The sequence below is a fragment of the Protopterus annectens genome, chromosome 11.part0 (genome assembly GCF_019279795.1).
Source record: "Protopterus annectens isolate FY-2018-M chromosome 11.part0, PAN1.0, whole genome shotgun sequence".
Lineage (NCBI taxonomy): Eukaryota > Metazoa > Chordata > Ceratodontiformes > Protopteridae > Protopterus > Protopterus annectens.
Window position 1 is genome coordinate 945,701,594 of NC_056745.1, and position 22,340 is coordinate 945,723,933.

Genomic DNA, 22,340 nt, shown 5'->3' on the forward strand with positions numbered 1-22,340 from the left:
CGTCATTTTCTACTTAACTCTGGCAGCGGGCAACCGACACATACACAAACTGCTTCTGCTTCTGGCTCCATGGCAAGAAAGACTGATGTAATGGTGTAGGCTGCCCTGCTTTATACCACTGATGACCTGACATCAGTCCTTGGCTTCTTGCAGCCAATGCAGGAGGGAGAATCTTTACTCTGGTATTCAGGCCGTCCAAGGGCTACCCAGCAGGGATAATCCACAACTGATGACTGCAGCAGTGAAACACGAAGAACATCATGTTTTTTATGGATTTGGAATGAAGCTGTGACACACATACTTGACTGTTACAGGATAAGCATGTTTTTATCCATGCCATCCTTTTTAGCTGGAGAAATAAAAACAAACAAAATGCAATGATGACACACAGAATGATCTGTCAGAAACTCAGGCTTTACTGGTGTTTCTTTATCTCTGTGACTGTAGGTTTCCTGTTTTTGTGCAAGTAGAACTGTAGAAATGTAATGTTTTTATAAACATTTTATGTTGTCAGTATATACAATGATTCCTTACAATCGGAATAGTAAATGTTAACAACAGGACTCTTCTGATTGTAAAGTGTTGTTTTGCTATATGGTTGTGTATGACCATGTGGCATATATTGGTTCGTGTGTGACAATACAAATCAATTAATGCATTTTTCTAAGTAGCATTTTATCCATGTAAAATATGGAGCTAATAATAAACAATGTATGTGTGTGGGGGGTAGAGAATCCCTAATACTTTTTTGTCAGAATGGTTATGTAAAGAGAAGTAATGTCAAGCTTAACACCGGAGAGCCTTCTTTAAGATATCCTTGAATATCATCTATTTACGTGACTTTAGTTAAATCCATCATTGCAAACTATGCTGATCTTTTTTGTCCTTTTTAGTTAACTTTAATTTTACTTCACACCTACACAGTTTTTTGTTTATGTATAAATTGCCATTCTATATGCTTGTTTCTAGGTATTTTTCTGCAAAATGCTGGTTAAATAAACATTTAAATAAATTCAGAATTAAACATTTAAATGCTATAAACAAATAATATATAATAATATATAAACAATGCATTTGCTGATTCATACTGTCATGCAAATCAACATTAAAAATTACAAACTCAGCTTAATAAACCATTACATACTTGTTTGTAAAACGTCTATACTGTGGTGTATGAACCCTCAGTGTCCGCAATGTTATGTGTCCGTAACCACTTGTTACATAAGCAGTAGCATTACCAATAACTTTAGATTACCATATATTTTATGTAAGGTACATACACTTTGTCTTTCATCCACTAATCTAGATACTTCTGAAATGTGGCCAAGTGTTTTGAGAAATAAGTATTAATAAGAATATTGTTCCATAAAATAGTAATCTTATTAATAATATATGAAAAAATGTTATTATTATCGCATAGATTCATCAGAAAGTTCACATTATCATGTTTTAAGGTTTTATCCCATCTGAAAATATTCATATTAAATACTTCTTGAAAAACTGGATTATGAAAAATATTGTAAGCTAATATAAGTTTTCCATTAATATATTTTTAGTTTATTTAGTAGAGTTGTAAAAATCTACACCTATTCTTATAGTGTAGATGACTGAGTCTATTTTATGGTAAATTTTCTCTCTACTCCTTCAAAATTATACACTTGAACTTGAGAATATATACAAAAATATTGTAATACTCAAGATTGGTCTTATAAAACATTTGCAAACCATTACAACAGATTCTTCATCTCTTGTTGTTAACGTTTTTAAAATATGACCCAACTTCTTCAGAGAGCCTTACTGCAAACAACTTTTGTATGATTTCCAAAAGATAAAATCCAGGAGATCATAATTCCCACATCTATATACTGGTCTACTTCCTTCAATGGAATGGTGGAGAAATAAATTGGGTTATGTATTAACTTATTAGTAAAACACATGATGTTACATTTTTCAGGACTGAACTTTAGACCTATTGATGTAGCCCAACTCAACAGTCTGTTCATATAAGCTTTCAAAGCATAGTAATCTTTTTAATTTTGCAACGTAAATCCAATTTTACAATCGTGGGCATATTTGTATACCCAGAAATCTGCTTTATGAATTGTTAAAAAAAAAAAACATACTGAAAAGTACCATTCCAAGACCAAACACTGTGAGGCACCAATACGTGCAGGAAGTTATGTTTACAAAGTACTCTTAAATTTATCACATTGTAGTCTATTTCTTAACAACTCCATAATCCATCTCACAATATAACTATTCACATTTAATGTTTATAAGTATTTTTGATTACATTAAATGGTAGACTATCAAAAACTTTAGATAGACCAAGAAATATAATACCAGGAGATTTATTTATTTATTTATTATTTATTTATTTCAGTTTGATGACCGTGGAAGTCCACTGGACCTAAAAGGAGCCCATTTCAGTGGAAGCCCAGGTGGAAAAGCTCCAGTAACAATAACAAACATATCAGCATATACATATACAAAGCAAATAAATCAGACAGCTTTATGCAGCATTCTACAGTAAATTTCTACATTCTACAATAATAATAAAATCTAGCAACTGTACAGTATGAGTCATTAACAGTAAATTACAACTGAAATTTTACATTCCACAATAATTGTAGTGAAAATCTAGCAACAGAGCATTCTAAGGGTCATTAACAGTGAATTACATTTGAGGATGAGAAATTGTTGGAAATAAACTATTAACAAAATTTGGAGGTTAAGGAGGAGTAGGAGGGCAAATTATGTGAGTGCAGAGATGATACACAGAGTTAGAAGGTGGGTTTTGATATAGGAGGGTCCTATGTGGGGAAGGAGCAAGGGCATTCCCATTTTCAAGATAGGTGGGAATGGAGGAGGGATTTAAAGTTAGAGTGGTTATGAGTATTTCTAAGAGAGGGAGGAAGAGAGTTCCATAGTTTAGCGAAGGAGCAGGATAGCAGAAAGTGTCCAGGTGGCCATAAAGGTTTGTAGATTTTGAGCAGGTTCTGATTTTCTGACCTAAGTGAGCAATTAGGAATATAGGGGGTTAAGGAGGTGGAGAGAGAGGGATGGGAAGATGGGTTAAATATGAGCTTATGGGCAGTGGTGAGTTTAAGGTAGTTCAGATACCTGGGAAGCTTGGGATAAATATGAGCTTATGGGCAATGGTGAGTTTAGGGAAGTTCAGATAGCTGGAAAGCTCAAGCCACTGCAGTGAGTTGAGGGGGATGCAGTGATGGGATGAGTTCCTAGAGTTGGTGGTAAATTTGCAAATTTTATTGTCGCAGGCTTCTAATTTAGTTTGAAGGCTGAGCTGAAGATTCAAGAACAGAGGACCACCATATAATAGGGAGGGGAGAAGGTATGTGGAGGCGAGGGCCTTTCTGGTGGATGGGTTGAAATAATGGTTATGCCTATATAGGAGTCCTAATTTTTGATGTGTTGTTATGTTAGTTTGGATGTGAATATCAAATTTTAGATGTTTGTCAATAATGACGCAGAGCAGTTTGGTGTAAGGGACAATTTAAATGGGGGGTTTATTCTAGCTTATAATCTTGAAGGAGTTTTTATCAATGGGGAGAGTTTAGATGGGGAAAAATTCATTAATTTGGTTTTAATGGCATTAAGGGTTAGGTGGTTGTTTTGCATCCACGTTCCAGTATTTGAGAAAGCTGATTGGGTTATCTGCAGAAGGTTGGAATGGGTGTCAGCTGAGCAGATGTTTGTTGAATCATATGCATACTAGATAACTGTAGAATTGGAGACGGAGTGGTGAAAGTTGCTGATGAATATATTGAAAAGTAAGGGGCCAAGGACAGATCCTTGGGGTACCCCGGTAGGGGTGTATAAAAAGGAAGAGGTGGATTGTTTCCATTTAACAGCTTGTTGTCTTTTGGTGAGGTAACTGTAGAGCCAAGCTATGGTGGAAGAGTAGAGACTGAGGGAGGAGAGTTATGATAGGAGTATGGGGTAGGAGACTGTATCGAAGGCTTTGTAAAGCTTTAGGAATAGGATTGATATGATTTTGCTTTTGCCAGAGACATGAGCATGGTTAATGGACTCGAGGAAATAAAGAAGTGCAGTGATGGTACTGTGGCCAGGACAGAATCCATGTTGTGTGGGGGTTAGGAGGTTGTTTTGTGTTAGATAAGGCATCATTTGTGAGTGAATACATTTTTCCAGGACTTTTCAGAGTGGGAAAAGTATGGCAATAGGATAGAAATTAGTAGTGTCAGCATTTATACCACCTTTATGGAGTTGGATAATGAATGCTTGTCTCCAAAGTGAGGGAACATAAGATTCTTGGATGGACCTATTTATTATGATGGAGATAGGGAAAGCTATGCTGTTAGCAGATAGTTTGAGGAAAGATGCAGGTAAGTTATCTGGTGTGCTGGACCATGGTTTCAGTCAGAGGAGGAGTTTTTTTATTATGTGTGTGGGCACAGGTTTGAGGCTGAAGGAAGGGGTATGTGTTTTAAGATCAGAAGGGAAGGTATGGGGAGGGGAGAAGATATTGGAGGGGAGCTGGGGGAAGCTGGCAGTAAGTTTGGCTATACATTCCACAAAGAAGGTGTTAAATAGAGAGGCTGTTTCATGGTCAGAGCAGTTAGAGTTTGGGCATGGGTTGTCTTTGCTACTGAGGTGAAGTAGGGAGGAGATTTTGTAGGGTTGTTAGTATGTTCAGATTGAAGCTTAGAGTAATAACTCTGTCCCCGCTTTAACACTTTGATTATTTGATCATACAAACTAATTAAATTAGAGTGGATCTACCCTTAATGAAGCCACATTGTCCTATATCAATAGTGCAGAGATGTTTATGACTTTTATGCAATAATTCAGTTAAGCATCTCTCAAAACATTTTCCCAAAATTGATGTTAAACTTATCAGTCTGCAATTTTCAAAAGAATCTTTCATTCCTTTTTTGTAGATTGGAGTTATATTTGAAATTTCCACTGATCTGGTATATATTTATAAATTAAAAATCCATTGATGATGTATACAAGAAAATGTTTGAAGATACATGTCTCTTTTTATTCTGATCTGTTACAGTCGACAATAAACCCTATTAAAGGAGACTAAAACCCAACCAGTTTACTCTACAAGTACAGTCAACATACAATCTCCTCTCCTTTTACCCCTATTTTCATCCATTCAGCTCATCAAAACCCATTCTTTACAAATCTCACACCATCACCCCATTAAAATGAATCCAACTCCTCCCACATAATCAAGCGCATACAATAGCATGTTAGCTGCCATCCATTTGTGCCTCCACCTGAAAATTTTAAAAGCCAGCCTGACAGGACAATATCCAAATAGGCATCCCCTCTGGCATAATCCCACACCAGTTGGTTGAACCATCATGATCAAAGACCTAGTCAAGTACTATTTAATTTCCACCTTAGAGCTTTGAATTTCCTAGCATGCTCATCACAGGTTCAAATTTCCATGTCTACAATCACCCCCCTTCCAGTCAACTCTTAATTTTCTTTTGCAGTTTTTTGGAGATGCTGCAGTTTTGTCCCATATCCACAAAGTGTTAAATAAGTGATTTGCTGATCCTGCAGCTAGCCAGTAGGTATGTGTGCCATGAGTGAGACAGTGTGTGTGTGTGTGTGTGTGTGTGTGTGTGTGTGTGTGTGTGTGTGTGTGTGTGTGTCCATCTTTTGACAGGGTTGCACTTAGTTCAGGATTAATTCACTTCCTTACACTCAATGGCAGTCAGGACAAGCTGTGTCTCCCCAGTGACCCTGAAATGGATTATGTGGGCTACTGGAGAATAAATAAATAAATGAATGAATGAGTGAGCAAATTAATGAATTAAATTATAGTTCATTACCTAGCTCATCAAAGTAGGTTTCAGTGCCATCATCAGCCAGCACTGAGCACACTAGTCGGGCTTTTAGGAAGGTCGTCCATTTGTTCACAAGACTCCTTTGTCCACCAATATCATTCTGCAGAGCAAAAAGGAACTTTAGTAAAGCATGTCTGTATTTACAGTAGAACAGCATGGGGCTCATGCATACAGACTGTCCATGCTCAAATTAATGAGTATTTTTAATCCTGACATGCAAAATATTCAAGATAAAAACATTATGAAAACTGCATTAGAAGTAAACATCTAACACAACTAGGAAAAGGTAAACATTTGAGTTAAGGATACAGTGATAGCTCAAGAAATTTTAACTCAGTTCAGCAGAAGAACTGCATATCTCCAGCAGCTCCTTTATCAAAACCACGGCTTCAGAAGTCCGACCTTGGCCTTCATCTATACCACACCAGCTTAAACAGTATTCGTAACTAATTCCTTGTAGTGCATGCATGGATAGCATGTCCAGCACTTGATCATTTACTAAACTTATACAACCCAAACAGACCTCTTAGATCAGAAAATAAACACCTATCTGTCTCTAAGCCTTCCAAATCATATGGCCAATGCCTATACTCACACTTAGTAGCTAACGTGTGAACTCCCTTCCTCTAATTATTAGAACACTCTCTAACCTGCCTTCCTTTAAATTTTGTCTAAGAGAATATCTGTACAAACCCTGGTTATGCTATTGTTCCATTCCTGGCTGAACTTAATCTCTTCATCTCTGCATCCCCTCGTCCCCCTCCACACTATGATACCTCTCCTCCGACTGTCACTTATAATCTCCTTTTCTTACTTATATGTCTATATATATATATATATATATATATATATATATATATATATATATATATATATATATAGCATTTCTCCCCGGGCCTCTGCTGAAAACAGGATCTGTGGAACCTAGTCGGACATTCCCGGTCAACAAATGTTAAATAAATTAAAAAATAAAATATATATATATATATATATATATATATATATATATATATATATATATATATATGGGGGATGCAGCCCTCACACCCCTGCTACTTATATATATTAACTATGACATTGCACGACAGTGGGGAAAAGGGAATATTCCCTTATCTTCACTTTACCATGCTCTACAACATCTAGCTCCCCTGCCATACACCAGATAAGAAACACTGTACCTGCACCACCACAGGATCCCAGAACCGGCAAAGACTGTTTGCTGAACTGCTTTTTCAGGAAAGTGCGTTTTCGGATAAATGCAATTTCACAAAAAACAGACTCATCTAACTGCCTTTCGTTAAAGTGTAATTTTGATGGGTCAAAGTAGACCCATATATATATATATATATATATATATATATATATATATATATATATATATATATATATATATATATATATATATATATATATATATATATAGATATATATATATAGGTCCTTTCCAGTTCAGAAAGAATAATTATTTTTTTTAAGTATATGACCTCCATCCAGTCATAAAACCTGTCATACCCTTCATCTGTTAAAAATAGTATTTATCCACAGGGAATAATAATGGATTTCATGACTTCACACACTACCACTATCCCTTAGAGGTGGGCATTGATACAAATGATTGTCCGACAGGGTTTGCTGAGGTTTATCAAGCCTTCACAGAGGGTGTTTGGAAAAGTGCATTCACATGGAAAGGGCTTTCTGGGCCACAACAATTACATGATCTGCATGCTCTCCACCAAGTTGGTGGGGTTAGGTTACTTAAATGTCTAAATTTTTGGATGGCCTGCAGAGCACAAAGCTTTCACCTCTTCTCTGGATGGAATACATGGAGCAGCGGAATAAACATGCACTTTGTTAGTAATAGGATGTTTGATGGTTGTCTGGATCATGGAAAAAATACCTAGAAAGAATAGTGATTACCAATCTCTTTCTTTCTGATTATAGACACAATAGAAAATTCAGCTAGACTTAGACAAAAGACAGCCAGTGAGTAGGAAGTAGCACTGATTGTAGTAGTACTTCTGCTTGTTAACAAAGCTAACTGTATAACATCATTAACTGCTGTCTAAAAACAACTTGTCAGGATCTGACCTAGAGAGTGTGTGATTGTACATCTGGCAGCAAACTATTCTTAGTGATGGTCCTCTCCATTACCTGCCCCCAACTTACCTCAGTCACCCAACAAAGTCATTGTTCAGTTTGGCCTCACGTTCACTGTCAAAACACATTCTTATTGGAAAACATTAATCTGCATTGGAATACAGGTTGAAGACTCCTACAGGTATCTCAGTGAAAACACTCTAAGGCAGTTAGTTATTAGATGACCAGACCCAGTCCTATTTACTTAAAAGTACATTGTACCATTTATCCTGAAAATGTAATATTTCCATCAACATACCACCATTATGTACAAGTTGTTTAAGAAATGGTAGAAGATGCATTTGTGAATGCACTGGCAAATATTGTCTTTTAGTGTGCAACCAAACAGACACTGAGGAAAAGTTATCTTGAACATCTTGCTTCCTGTCCACGATGAAATGGATCCATAGTGGCAGAAATGCATCAAGGCAAATTCTCCATGCTGAATTACTACTGTGCTTAGTCAATTTTTCTGAGTTGGAGAATCATCATGACAAGCAGCTTACTTATTAAATATTATCTATTAGCTTTAATGCTTAGCAAAAAGCAATGCAGATATTTAGCAGTCAGTCTGTAGAGTTTCCTGTTGTACATTAGCTGACATTCACATCGTATCATTTAAACCTCGGGTATGGCACTGCACTTTTATCACTGTAAAGTATTCTTATGGAAAGTAAACTAAGATGTACTTCGAAAAACTCTTTATGCTTCTCAGCATTTCACTATTTCTTTATTACAGGCCTGATTGTTTATTCTTTCTATGTTAATTTTCTCAGCATTTCCAGTGTCCTTGCTTATTGATTTTAATAGCAACGGTTGTTTGATGTCACTTATAACTAATGCTTGCTACAAATATTACTAATTTTTTATATCCCTTTTTGCAGTACCTATGAACCACTGTGTCATTGCCTCACCATTTCCTAACACTGTTCTTCCCCTTCACAGAGGATCGATGTGTTACTTCTTGCCTGCTTCTCACTTAGCAGTATTTATTGTATTGCCCTTATTACATTCACTGATTTAATATTCAGAGTTCCTTTGTTGCATCAGCCACCGCAGGACCATATTTAAAATGAAACAATACTGCTAGGTTATTGAGCATTTTTACTGCTGACAGCAGTAATTTTCAACATTGCTCAGATTTTACTTATGACTGAATTCTGCATTCTGCTGTTTCTGTACTCAGTGTGCCTACCTCACATGTGCATTTTAAAACAAATCCTTAGCTGCAAAGATGCTAATACAAATGTTAACTGATTCATCATTGCATTTGCTTCATAAAATCCATTATTTTGTCCTGCTACGAAAGATTAATTTCAAATGCAATACAGCATGTCTCTTTTTCAATGCTATCTAGAAAAATAAATGAAATATTCTTACTGGGCAAATCCGAGCAATCATAGAATGAATATGCTTTGTATTTCCACTGTAGTCTGACACTTTCTCTTTGAAGAAGAAATATACTTTGGCATCATTTGGATCATAGCCATCTGAGATTAGCTGTGCTTTCACAAAGGTAGGTTCTAAAATAGGGAAAAAATTTTTTATATATATATATATATATATATATATATTTTGTTTTATTATAGCTCATACACGAATAGTCAGTATTCGAAAAGCATTGCCATCATACACATTGCAAATGTAGTTTAGTTCTACACTGCAGAAAGGTATAAATAAATACTACAGATGTTAACAATTTCTGGATGCATACTGACGTATTATTGTTTAGAGCAATCATCTAAATAGATGTTAAACACTTTTCTGAGAATGAGAAATCAGTATGTTCAGTTTTAGGGTATTACCAGTACAGTTAAAATTAAAGTTGACAGAAGGGTCTAAAAATCTGTTGAAAATTAGATGTTTGACAGAAAATAGTATATTTATAATAACAGTATGAACTTGTAAAGATGCAAAATGAATATAAAATTAATAATAAAATCAGTTTCTTTGCATTTAGAAGTATACTCACCTACATGTGGAAAAACACAGATTTTCAACATTACTCCCTGAATACCTACTACTCAAAAATAGTAGTAGCTGCGTTGGTGTTGAGCAACTTTTGTGTCTGATTTCAGCTACAAGCAAACAATATTGATAGCAATTCTACTGGCCCAAAAATTCACAGGTATTATATAATATCTTATCACTAAACGGTCCTTTCTAACAATCACTTCAAGAATTTATATAGATGTTTTCAGTCCACTGTTATTTTACTCAGTTATGTCACAACATTAGGTAAAATGTGTGCAAACTGAATAGGTTGCTGTACCCAGCTCCTTTTTTTCTGTGGATTAAATACTCATTTTAAAACAGTGCATTGGCACCCTCATTCTAAAAATTTTCTATCGTTCAACTGTGTTTTGTATCAATGCATATTTTTGGAAACCTTTTTAGGCAAAGTCCAATTGATGGACATTCCAATGAAAAATATTATATATCTACACTGAAATCTCATTAGAGTGGGTCTCCTCAATGGCAAATGTCTAGACAAGAAATTATCTGATCTTGAGGCACTTTCTCATTTTTAAAACATCCATGTCTGTGTAGTTACTGAGACTTGCTTTAAATGCAAACAGAGTTCTCCCTCTATACCTGAATTTTGTATTTTTTATGTCATCAGACTCAGCGTCAACTGTGGTGTAGTCTCCATGCTTTTCAAGGAATACATTACTCTCAGTCATTTCCCAAGGGATTCACAGACTGAACTCATTGAGTTACAGATATCTCTAGATAGGATTAATTATCATTTTGTAGGCTCTTATAGAATACCTCATTCTTCTAAATTATCTCGCTATTTGCAAAAACTTCATTTTTGGGTAACTTTAACTACACTTCAATAAATTGGGACACCTATACCTTCAATGAAAGATATGTCCAAAAAGTCTTAAACTTTATTAAAAAAATCCTTGAGCATTTGGTAAACATATATATTAAAGAATACAGCATTCCTGGCCTGATTCCTACAAACATGGTGTCCCCTTGAACTACTGGCATAGTCTTCCCCACCAAATTTGACCACAATCTTGTGATCTTCTCCTTTCAACTAGCAGTAAACCCTGCCTGAATTGAAGGAATACAAACATGCTGACCTCAATCTACTCCATGATTCAGGCATGACTACCCCATCTCTGACATTTGTGCAGCAGAAAGAGTCATTAAGGAGTTCTACACCCATTTAGGAAAATGCGTAGAGCTAGCAGTCCTTACTAGAACCAAGTATCAATGGAAATTCAAAACGAAACCACACTGGTGGTCTACAACCAAGAATAAATACTACAGCAAATGAATGAAATTCCTTGAATAATTTAGCAGACCCAATACCCCTCTTCTCAAAGAACATATCAAAAGCATTACAAAAGACCTGGAAGTCACTATCAGGTCTACTAAAGGAGCCCATGTACTTTAACTGGTCTTTTAAGCCAAAGATAACTATAAATCTATCTTTACTTACATTAGAAAATAAGAAACAGTACCCTACATTACTACAAATGTAATCATAATAACATTTAATTTCATGACCCAACAGACATTGCCATTATCACTGGAAACAAATTTAGAGTCAACTTCACCCCTGACATATCTATCCAAAACAAAAAAACAACTAAATCCTTTACCCCATCAATTATCTCTAAAGATCATTTAATGAAACTACTACCCTAGGCCAAAGATACTTCTCCATCGGACCTGATATTATACCAGGTTATTTAATTAGTAGTGTTAAACTTGCTCTTATAAACCTTCTCATTAAACTGTTTAACCAATGTTTAGTTATTGGTTTTGTCCCTTATCAGGGTTGCACTGCAGTGTTGATGTCTGTCCATAATGGTAGCCTTATAACTGACGCAGGTAATTACAGTCCTATCAGTCTTACAATCTTCATCAGCAAAGTCATGGACTATAATACCAATATTTTTTGGGTCTATATTAGAGCAATGAAGTTTCAAAATTTTGAATGTTCTAATATCGACCCCTATTCAGCGAAAGCTGAAAACATCGAACACACAGAACAGCGAATTTTTTCATAGGGAAAAAAGTTGCTGTTCCAACACACATACACACAACAGAAGCACACCAAACAAACAGCAATCCATACACATGCACCTAAAATCTTACACCTAACCCTACACTAAACTATACACACACCACTAACTATCCACTTACCTTAACCCAAACAATAACCCTAAGGTCCGTCACTATCGCACACTCACCTCACCCACACAAACCCAAACTCACCTACCCCACCCTAGCCCTCACGTCCACACAATCGTGCACTTGCCTGACCCGCGCCTTAACCCTAAATCACCTAACCCACTCTAACCCTCACCTCGACACAATCGCACAAATACCTAACTCGTGCCCTAACCCTAACTCACCTAACCCATACCCTAACCCTAACTAACCTAACCCTCACTCAATCGCACACTTACCTGAACCCAACCCGTAACTTTCCACCACAGCACTGAAAATACCAAAGCAACAGAAATGGACAACCAAATTCTTTCCCTAGGAAAAAATTTGGTTTTCTGTTGATTTGATATTTTCAGCTTTCGCTGAATAGGGGTCAATATTAGAAAAGTCGAACTTTTGAAACTTCAATGTTCTAATATAGACCCTATTTTTTTTATAGACTTGACTCCTAGCAGTTTGGTTTTGTGGATGCTAGGTCCTGACTACTAAATTTAGTACAATTCTTCAAAAAGGTGACAGAGGCTATAGATGATAGCCATGTGGTACGCATGAAGTATCTTGACCTGGAAAAGGCCTTTAACACTCTTCGGTATGCTGACATCATTCCAAAACTAAATGCTTTAAAAAATCAACTTGTATTTGGTAAGATGGACAGCAAACTGACTGAAAGACAGAACTCACACATTGCAAGTTGCAAGTGCCTTATCAGAAAATATTAAAGTGAATGGTGGTTCCTCCCAGGGTTAGGTGCTAGGAACTTGCCTTCTTGGACTTTCCTTCTCATATCTCTATTCAGAGTTCCAAGACCACTAACTAACCAAGTTTGTTGATGACTGTGAACTGGGAGTTATTCTAAAGTCACAATCTGCCACTGAAACCCACCAGAATGACCTCTCCCTAGAAGAATAAAAATTGGTTTAAATTAATGCTAAAAAGTATAGTATTTGACAAACCCTCCCCTCATCATACAGTTTAGGCAACACACAAATACAAAACAAAATTGTAATCAGGGACCTAGGAACATGGGTTGATAATTCCCTCTGTTTTGACTATCAAGTTAAAATGGTTTTCAAGAAACCCTTTTATTTACCACAGATAATTGCCAAGAAAATATATTCAAGGTCTGAGGTTATCGCATCCTTATACTCAGCACTGATCCTATCAATTATCGAATACAGTGCCCTGTTTGGGGTGTATTGTGCCAAACATCGAATAATTAGAAATACCCCCAAAGGTTCTTAACCAAAAAACAATTACAGGCCCAAAGCTCCTCAGCTAGGAATAGGGGCTAGAAGCTGTATCCCATTATTCAGTGCTTTACAGACTTTTGAGCAAGACCTTTGTCTCACTTACTGTGACATTAGATATCAGATTATTATGGACCTCCTGTATCTCTGTAAATCCACGAATTTATGAAACTCAAGCTCAACTCACATAGAATCCATGCACAGCATAATTATGACAAGCCGTCAACAAAGGATGTCATTCACATTGCATAGAATTGGATATCTTGTTTGAACATGTGTTTGCAGCTAGGTCAAGCATGCAATGATCCCACAGACAAATATTGTTTACATGCAGCCCATCTAACATTTCACTAACATTCAAAGGGAACTACACAACAAGCTAAACCAGTGAAAAAGTACAATAAAGTGGATATAGTGCAACAGGGTGAACAAGATAAGTGCAAAGAGTGCAACAGTGAGCACTGAGATATAGTGTAAAGTATAAAATACAGTATTTAGTGGGATGCTGATGGTCTTGTCAAATGTGTCCATAGCAAGGAACACATGTAAAATGAGTGGGAAATGACTCTCCAGAGACCTGAACCTCTGAGTTTCTACATTATAATGCATAACCTCACCCAACTACAGCACAGAGTCAACTGCTAACAAGGGCTGCAATGACATGCTTCATTTAAAGTAATTAATAATCAGCCTACATTGTCAGAGTGTCACATCTATTCAGGTACTAATGCTACAAAGAGATAATGACATGCAGTGTCAGTGACCCTCTGGATTCAATGGCTTGTGTATGATGAGTTGTGCATTGCTACATTACTCTATGATACGTCATGAAGAAGCATTTTTATTTTCATTTCCATTTCAGTCACAGCCCCATTTATCTTATCAATCCATAATTACCTAAATATGAAATGATAACCCTGTACTGTTTTGCTTTAGGGTAAATACATCCACTGTAGCCTTCTTGAAAGAGCGACATAAATATTTCCCAGTATAACATATGCACCTATGGTATCTACTCTGTTGTTCTGAAACAAGATTTTTCTCCTTGGCAGATAATGGGTACAAGGCAGGAAAACCAATTCTGAATGACATACCAGTCCACTACAGTCCATATCCACATATCCCTCCATCTCTCCATCCATCCACAGGCCCTTTTCCCATTTTTGCAGAATGGATCAGGGTGTCACTTCAACATATATCTATATATAATTTCGACAGCTGCCAATTCATCTAAGATATTTGGCATCTGTCAAAATTATATATAGATATGTAAGATATTTGGGATATGAAAGCAAACTGGAACATCCTGCTTGGGTCCAATGAAGTCATAAAAACTCCACACAGGAGACAGCCTAATTAGGGTCCAATCAGAAGAAACAGGGGTGATTAGGAAGCACCACTAAATACTATATCACTCTTCTAGCCTTTGTCTGCTATTGCTAATGTCAGATATTATGAAATCTAGAGCAAAATGAACAAAACTCTATCCCATCGGCATTAATACTTGTCATTGTGCTCTGCTAAAAGTTGATTTGCTTATTGTTGATCTAAGCAAATACACTGCAAATGACAAACAAAGCTGTCTGCTGAGACAAGCTGAAAGAAAACTGCAACACAAGTGTTGTTTCTATCTCTCTTTAAATGGTTTCTTGAAAACCAAAACAATACATCAAAAAAGAAAAATACAGCAAAGAAAAAACAGAACAATCCAGCATGGCAAATGCAGTATTCTGTTGCAGCTGTTCCCCCACACCACACAACTTTCCATCTAACTAGAGCAGCACAAATATGATACAATCATTCTTCAACTTATTCTATTTTTATTTTATTTTATTTTATTTATTTTACATTTGTTAACCGGGCTAGTCCAACTGGATACATGTCCATTTTCAGTAGAGGCCCGAGGAGAAAAGCTCCGCTATCTACTAGATGGCAGGTATAAGAAAATAAGAATATCCAAAATACACAAGAGATTTAAACCAACAATTACAGGATGTTCAGAAAAAGGTGATAGAGAGACATAGCAGTTACTTAAGTACAGGTAAGCATAATATGTAACAGAATTAATTACATTGTTTAAAAGTTTAACAACAGAAATTTATGAAATGTATAATTTTTAGTTGAGAGAGTCCATTACCCAGTAGAAACGGAAAGTTTGGAGAAATAGAGTCGGGAGAAAGTGAAAAGGAGGCAGGAGAAGGGAGGAGGTAAAAGGATCAGCTAGGGTTATTGCAAGAGCATAGCCAGTGGTTGGTTAGAAAGTGTTTCAGTTTAGTTTTAAATAGTGGGATGGACGTTTGGGCTGTAAGGTCTGGAGGAAGTTGATTCCAAATTTTACCACCTGAGTTGGAAAATATAGAGTCACCTGCAGTGTTCTTAGATAGAGAAGTTTGAATCAGTATTTTATTGGAAGAGCGTAGGTTTTTTAGATTGTTGCAGGGTTTTATAAGGGTGGAGAGCATTGGTGTATTCTCAGGGTGGTGAAGGGCTTTATGGGCAATTGTAAGCTGATAGTATTGAATTAGGTGGGGTAACTCCAGCCACCCTAGGTTAAGGAGGTTCAGGCAATGATGTGTTTTATATGGAGAGGCAGTGGCAAATCTGGCAATGTTGTTGTAGATTGCTGTAAGCTTATTGAGGTTATATTTTGAAAAGATTAGTATATATGGGGGAAGCATATAGTAGGGTAGAGATTAGATGGGTTCTAGCTATGGTAGTTCTTGCTTCAGGAGTTAAGAAAGATTTGATTCTGTAGAGAGAACCTAATTTTCTATTAGTTGCTTTTATGATAGAGTTGATATGAAAGTCAAATTTAAGTAGGTTGTCAATAGTAATACCCAAAAGTTTGGTTGTTTGGTCTGGAGAGATAAGGGTGCCATTGTTAGAAGTAAGTGTGAAGTTAATAGAGGGAGACAGGTGTGTGGGTAAAAAGAGGAGAAGTTTAGTTTTCTTAGGGTTTAGGAGGAGACAGTGATTGGAGAACCATTGCTCTATAGTGGTAAAAGTCTTTTGGGTAAGGGAGTGGAGGTCAGCTTGGTTTGTGGCAGAGCAAATGATGGTGGTGTCATCAGCGTATTGTATACAAGTAGTTAGAGGGGTGGCAAGATACAGGTCGTTAATAAAGATGGAAAATAGAAGAGGACCTAAGATGGAGCCCTGAGGGACTCCTATAGTGGTGGGGAGAAGTTCAGAAAGATTGTTGTTCCATAAAACAGCTTGTTTCCGATTTTGAAGATAGGAAGTAAACCAGTTTAAGGCAAAACTATCGAGAGAGAGAGATTTTAAACGATGTAAAAGGAGTTGGTGATTGACCATGTCAAAGGCTTTTGACAGGTCTACAAAGAATGCTGATGAAAGAAAATTGTTATTGCGGTTTTTATTAATGGAGTCAATAAAGGATAATAAGGCTGTGGTGGTGCTATGGCAAGGACGAAAGCCGTGTTGGCAGTTAGCGAGGAGATTATTGGATAGGAGGTGATTAAGTAACTGTTTGTGGATGCATTTCTCCATTATTTTTGCAATAGGAGATAGCAGAGCTATAGGGCAGTAGTTAGAATACTCAAATGAATCACCCCCTTTGAAGGGAGGGATGATGTGAGAGATTTTCCAGAGTGAAGGTATAGTACTTTCTTTTATGGTTCTGTTAATTAGTATAGAGATAGGGTAGGCTATAGCTTTAGCACCTAGCTGGAGATATTCAGCTGGCAATTTGTCGGCTGAGGGGGTAGAAGGTTTAAGTTTTTGAAGTAAGTATAGAATATAGGAGGTGGGTATGGGTTTGAGCTGAAATAGTGGTGGAGTGCAGCTTGGGTTAGTTAGTAGAGAGGTGTTAGGGCTTTGTTGGTTGGCTAGTTTAAGTATTGTTGTAGTAAAGAAGTTATTGAATGCCTTTGCTGTTTGTAAGGGAGAGTCAGGGCTGGAGCCTAGTGGATTGGGTGTTTCAACTTTGCCAGGGGATAGTAGTGTGTTAATAGATTTCCAAAATTTATGTGGTTGGTGGTGGGAGGATTGCTGTAGTTGGGTGTAAAAGTTCTTTTTATCTTTTATGATAGCTAGCTTAGTCATGTTTCTTTTTTGTTTGAAGCTAAGGTGATCAAAAGAGTTTTTAGTGGTTCGCCATTTAGTCCAGGCTTTATTCCTACTAAGGATTAGTTGTTTAGTGTTGCTTGTAAGCCATTGAGCTGTCTTACATTTTATGCGTATAGAACGCATGGGGGCATGATGATCAAGAATAGTAAGAAACGTATTATTAAAGTGGTTAACAGCGTCATCTATTGGGAGAGTTTTTAGAGGTGACCAGTTAACTAGGCTAAGTTCATTTGGAAACTGATAGGGGTCGAAATGTTTTTTGCTACGAGATAAGCGAATTAGGGGAGGTGTTGCTAGATGTGTTTTGTGCCTAATAATGTATGTTAGAGAGTGGTCACTAAGGTCGTCTGGGAGGGTTCCTGTTGAATACTTATGTTGGGGACTATTTATCAAGATCCAGTCGAGTATGGTTTCTTTATTATTTTGATTATTTGTTCTAGTTGTGGAGTTAATGGTTTGATAGAATCCATGCAAGTTAATAAGGGTAGATGGATTAGTTTGTTTGCATAAGTTCCAATCGATATTAAAGTCACCTAAAAGTATTGTTTCTTGAAGGAGATTAAGTGAGAACCAGTTTAGTAGGTCTTCTAATATGGGGGGATTGTTGCCTGGGGGAAGATAAGTGCAGATAATATTTATAGTTTTGTGTGGGTTGAGGGAAAGTTTGGAAGTAATAATTTCACCATTAGTGTCATTTGGAGGGGTATGAATTGTTTTACTTACTTCCAGTCCAGTTTTGAAGAGTATAGCTACTCCGCCCCCTTTTTTATTAAGACGGTCTTGTCTTAGGATGTTATAGCCAGGGGGGATAATTTCATTATCTTTTATTGTGGGTTTGAGCCAGGTTTCAGTAAGACAGAGAATGTCAAATTGTTGGACTTCTAGTAGGGCATGAAGAGCAGGAATTTTATTGCATATGCTACGGATGTTAAGATGAGCTATTGAGAGAGATTTGGGAGGTTTAGTATGTGGTGTAGACATTGTTTTCATTTGTTGGGATGTAGGGGATAGTACGAAGGTGTCAGGGCCAGGGTTGGGGTGGATGTCCCCATCAATTAATGACAAACTTTGTGTAAGGTGAGTTAATTGTGAGGGCTTGAAGCAGTACATGTGTTTTGTGAGGCTATGAATAAGGTATTTGATATGTGAGAGACGATGATATTTAGGTTCAAGATAGGAGTTACTGTATATAGGACTGAGATGGGTTGTGGGTGTAGTTGGGGGGGTAGCTAGGGTGTGTTTGTGTGGAATGCTAAAAGTAGGATTTAAAGGTTGCTCATAGTAGGTTATGAGGTAGGTAGAGGAAAGAGTAGTTAAAAGAGTTAATAGTAGGAGAGGAAGGTGAGTGTTGGACATGTTGAGTTGAGTAAGAGACTGTATATAATAGGTATATGTTCAGAGTGGCGATGGGTGGGTGAGGGAGGAGACTATTATGGAGTAGGTGGAGAGATGAACATGTTTTGATTGGTAGTAGTTGTGGGGGGTGTGGTCATGTAGGAATAAATGTAGAGGTCCCAGGGGTGGGTGGGATTTGGGGGTAGGGAGGGGAGCGGAGTGAGCCCGAAGAGCGAGCGGAGCGGGAACAGCTGAAGGAGTAGAAAAGTGCTGAGAGGAAACAATCAGTCAGGTAGAATAACAGCAGGTAAGTTAAAACGGGTAGTATAAATAGTAAGAAGTATTGGGGTATGTTATAAGCAGATTTGTAGAAGACAAGTTAAAATAGGAGGTAGTTTGGCAAGGGCCAGGGGAAAGAAAAGTGTATATAATAGATTAGAGTTCCAGGTAGAAGGCAGTATAACCAGTAGGTATAGCAAAGAGCCAAAGAAGGAAAAACGAGAAGTAGAAGGGAGCCACCTAGTAGGCAAAGATTTAGAATCAGATATATGGAGGCAAGTAAGGGGATAGAGAAAGGAATAAATTAAGAAAAAAGCAGTATATAGGAATAACAGTGGTAGTAATGGCAGTGTAAGGAATGAGGGTCTGGTCAGAAAGATATAGGGGACTGGTGCTGCTGGCTGCTGGCAGTCCTGGGCAGGTTGGTAGGCTAGGCCCGCAGGTGGGAAGTTTAGGATCAAACATATAGTATCAACATACTTAGGCAGCCTTTTTCTTTGATATGAGATGATATCCCCGACGAATGTCTTGGTTGGGGCTTACTGGATACAGTTCAGGTCTTCCAGGAGGGCAGAGATTCTTATGTAAGGTATAGCTGGGTACCGATAGAAAGGTAAAGAATATCTGGGAGAGAGAGAGAGATAGGGAAGAGAGAACAAGAAAGTACTTGTAAACTTCAACAAAATAAGAATTAAAATGGTTTACTAAACACTTCTATATTAAACATGACTTTCACAAATGAAAAAGCAGTTAATACACATTCACATGTAAATTATAGTAAACAGTTAAGAGCGCTGTATTCTGTATTGGAGTCTATTAAATATCGCTATACGCTGTTGTAGAGCAATTTAAAGAAAACAAGGTCTGTAGTGCTGGACGCTATAGTAGACCCTTTTAAGTTGTACAACAAGGCTCAAATGCGCTGTACTATGTCAGACAGTATCTACAGAGTTATAACACGTGGTGATAAAGACCAGGAGCAAATAACATTATAATTATAGGCAGAGTACAACGGGGTAACATAACAATCTAAGAAAGGCGCCAAAACTAGTGGGAAAGCCTGAACCTTCACAGATATGCAATAACTCTACAGGAACGTTAAACTGAGGCACTTCCAAGACCAAGTAGTCAACAAGTGTAAGCAGTTAGGATTAATTAGATAATATTTAGTAAGAACCCGTAGCAGAGTAACATATAGGATTAACCATTGTTGCAATACTAATCAAATATTAAGGTACGGAGAGGCAAAAATGCTGTCTTGGTGTGACGCTATTAACATAGGCACATCCTGTAAAAGGCAGTATATAAAATCATTGTATTACTAATACGTAAAATGCAGGAGTAAATAAGAAAATGATGCATTAAACAAACTAAGGCGCATCCAAGATAAGTAGACAATAGTATATGCAGAGAGGCTTAACTTGCCCAATACAATTTAACACGCATATGCACAGCACCACAGTAGCGCAACCAGTGCTGGAATCCTTATCAATAACAAGGCATGGGGAAGCAAAAACGCTGTCCCATTCTAAAAGCATGTGTCTCCCTTTTTAATTTCTCCAAATCGTCTGGGTTTCTAATACCATGACAGGAATGGACCCCATTGCTAAGTCAAAGTACAATTAAAGTTCATGAAATTAGTATTGTTCCACTCTTTGATGTCAGCCAAAAGTGCTCTTTGCAGCACCTGCAATGTGCCCAGTAATGACTCCTTCTGCAGTTTGTATGGAGTTACATGTATTGGTAACATGTCTAAATATGATTCTAGACTCCCTTTTATAAACCCGTTGCTCCTATTACTATTGGAACTATCTGGGTATCTTTCTTCCACATTGCTCATTTATAACTTTGTGTCTCTCTGTATGCAAGACACTGTAGTCACTGGGTGTGGCAATTTCAATGATCAATGCTATTTCTGTCTTTTTTTCTTGGACCACTACGTCCAATTTTCTAGCATCTATCTTTTGAACTGTTGGTAATGTATGATCCCATATGATGTAAACTTCATCATTTTCTATGATGGTTGCGGCTCATGTTTCCAGTGTTTTTCAGCCACTTCAGTTCCATTATGTCTACACAACCCCCAGTGCAACAGTCTCACCACATTATTATGCCTTTCGGTATACAGTCCTTCTGCCATTAGTATGTCACAAGCAGCAACGAGGTATGCGACTGTTTCCAATTTGGTTTTACAAAACATTTGTCTGTTTCTCCCACATGTTCAATGGACTTTGTAAACCAGCATGTACATAGTCCACTATCTTGGGCAGCCAGTATATTAACCTTTCATCTCTTGGTTTGAATTCACCTCTTCTTAACCATTCCTGCATTCGTTCCTGATCAACTTGAGGTTCTTCAAGAAGTTTTCTATACTTGCAACTATATTTATGCATTTTTCACATTTCTTGCCTTTTCATCTGGTCCTTCACCTTATATTCTTTCTTTTGTTTTTTGACACATTCAGTTGCTACCCAATTTTTATCTACTTCTGGTTTAATTTCCATTCCTGTTTGATGCCTCATGCTTCTACTAGGTTAAGCAGAGAAGTCATCTTAGATTTATTCACCTCATGCTTCAAAACTTTCACTACATTTGGGTCTTGTGAGATCAGTAGTATGTGTGGAGTCCCACGATTGCAGAGCTATACATGTAATCAATTTCAAGGAGGCCCTTGACCTAATTTCAGCTCTAACCATACCATGCACACACACTTCCACCCAAAATGTACCAGCATTTATCTTTGTTGACAAATTAAACAGTAGACTAAACATGCATTCAGTCAATGTGCCTGTTGCACAAAGAAACATTTGACAAGATATAGAGCAACCAAGTATTCATATACCCTAGAGAATAGAGATCATTCTTTGTTAAACTGGGGCTTTCTGTTCATTCCAGGCTTCAGAAATTATGTTTCCTAATGTATGATCATTCTTCATCCAAGTTTAAGTAATATAAATCAGAAGCAAGACTTTGGCATGTGCTTCTTACACTAGCTTTCATATCAATCTTGTGAGATTTTAAACTGCAAAGCTGCACACGACTATTTATTTCTGAGTCTTTCAGTCTTTGTTTCACACATCATTATTTTAAGTTAAATGTAGTAGCTAGTGAATATTGCATAGTCTGTAAGTTTGTTGATACTATGCTAAGCAGTTGGAGAGGTGTTTATTTTGTCTCACACAATCCATAATTTCTCATGAAAAGCTAAGAA

At 37.0% G+C, this 22,340-nt stretch overlaps 1 protein-coding gene across 1 annotated transcript in view; it reads right to left on the reverse strand.

The window, feature by feature from the left end:
• Positions 1-22,340, reverse strand: part of SEMA3C (semaphorin 3C) — a 709,622-nt gene that overhangs the window by 265,829 nt on the left and 421,453 nt on the right. The window contains exons 8-9 of the mRNA XM_044088330.1: positions 9,369-9,511; positions 5,838-5,952 (exon numbers count right to left, since the gene is read on the reverse strand). Of these exons, the coding sequence (XP_043944265.1) occupies positions 5,838-5,952; positions 9,369-9,511 (258 nt within the window). The remainder of the gene's footprint in view (positions 1-5,837; positions 5,953-9,368; positions 9,512-22,340) is intronic.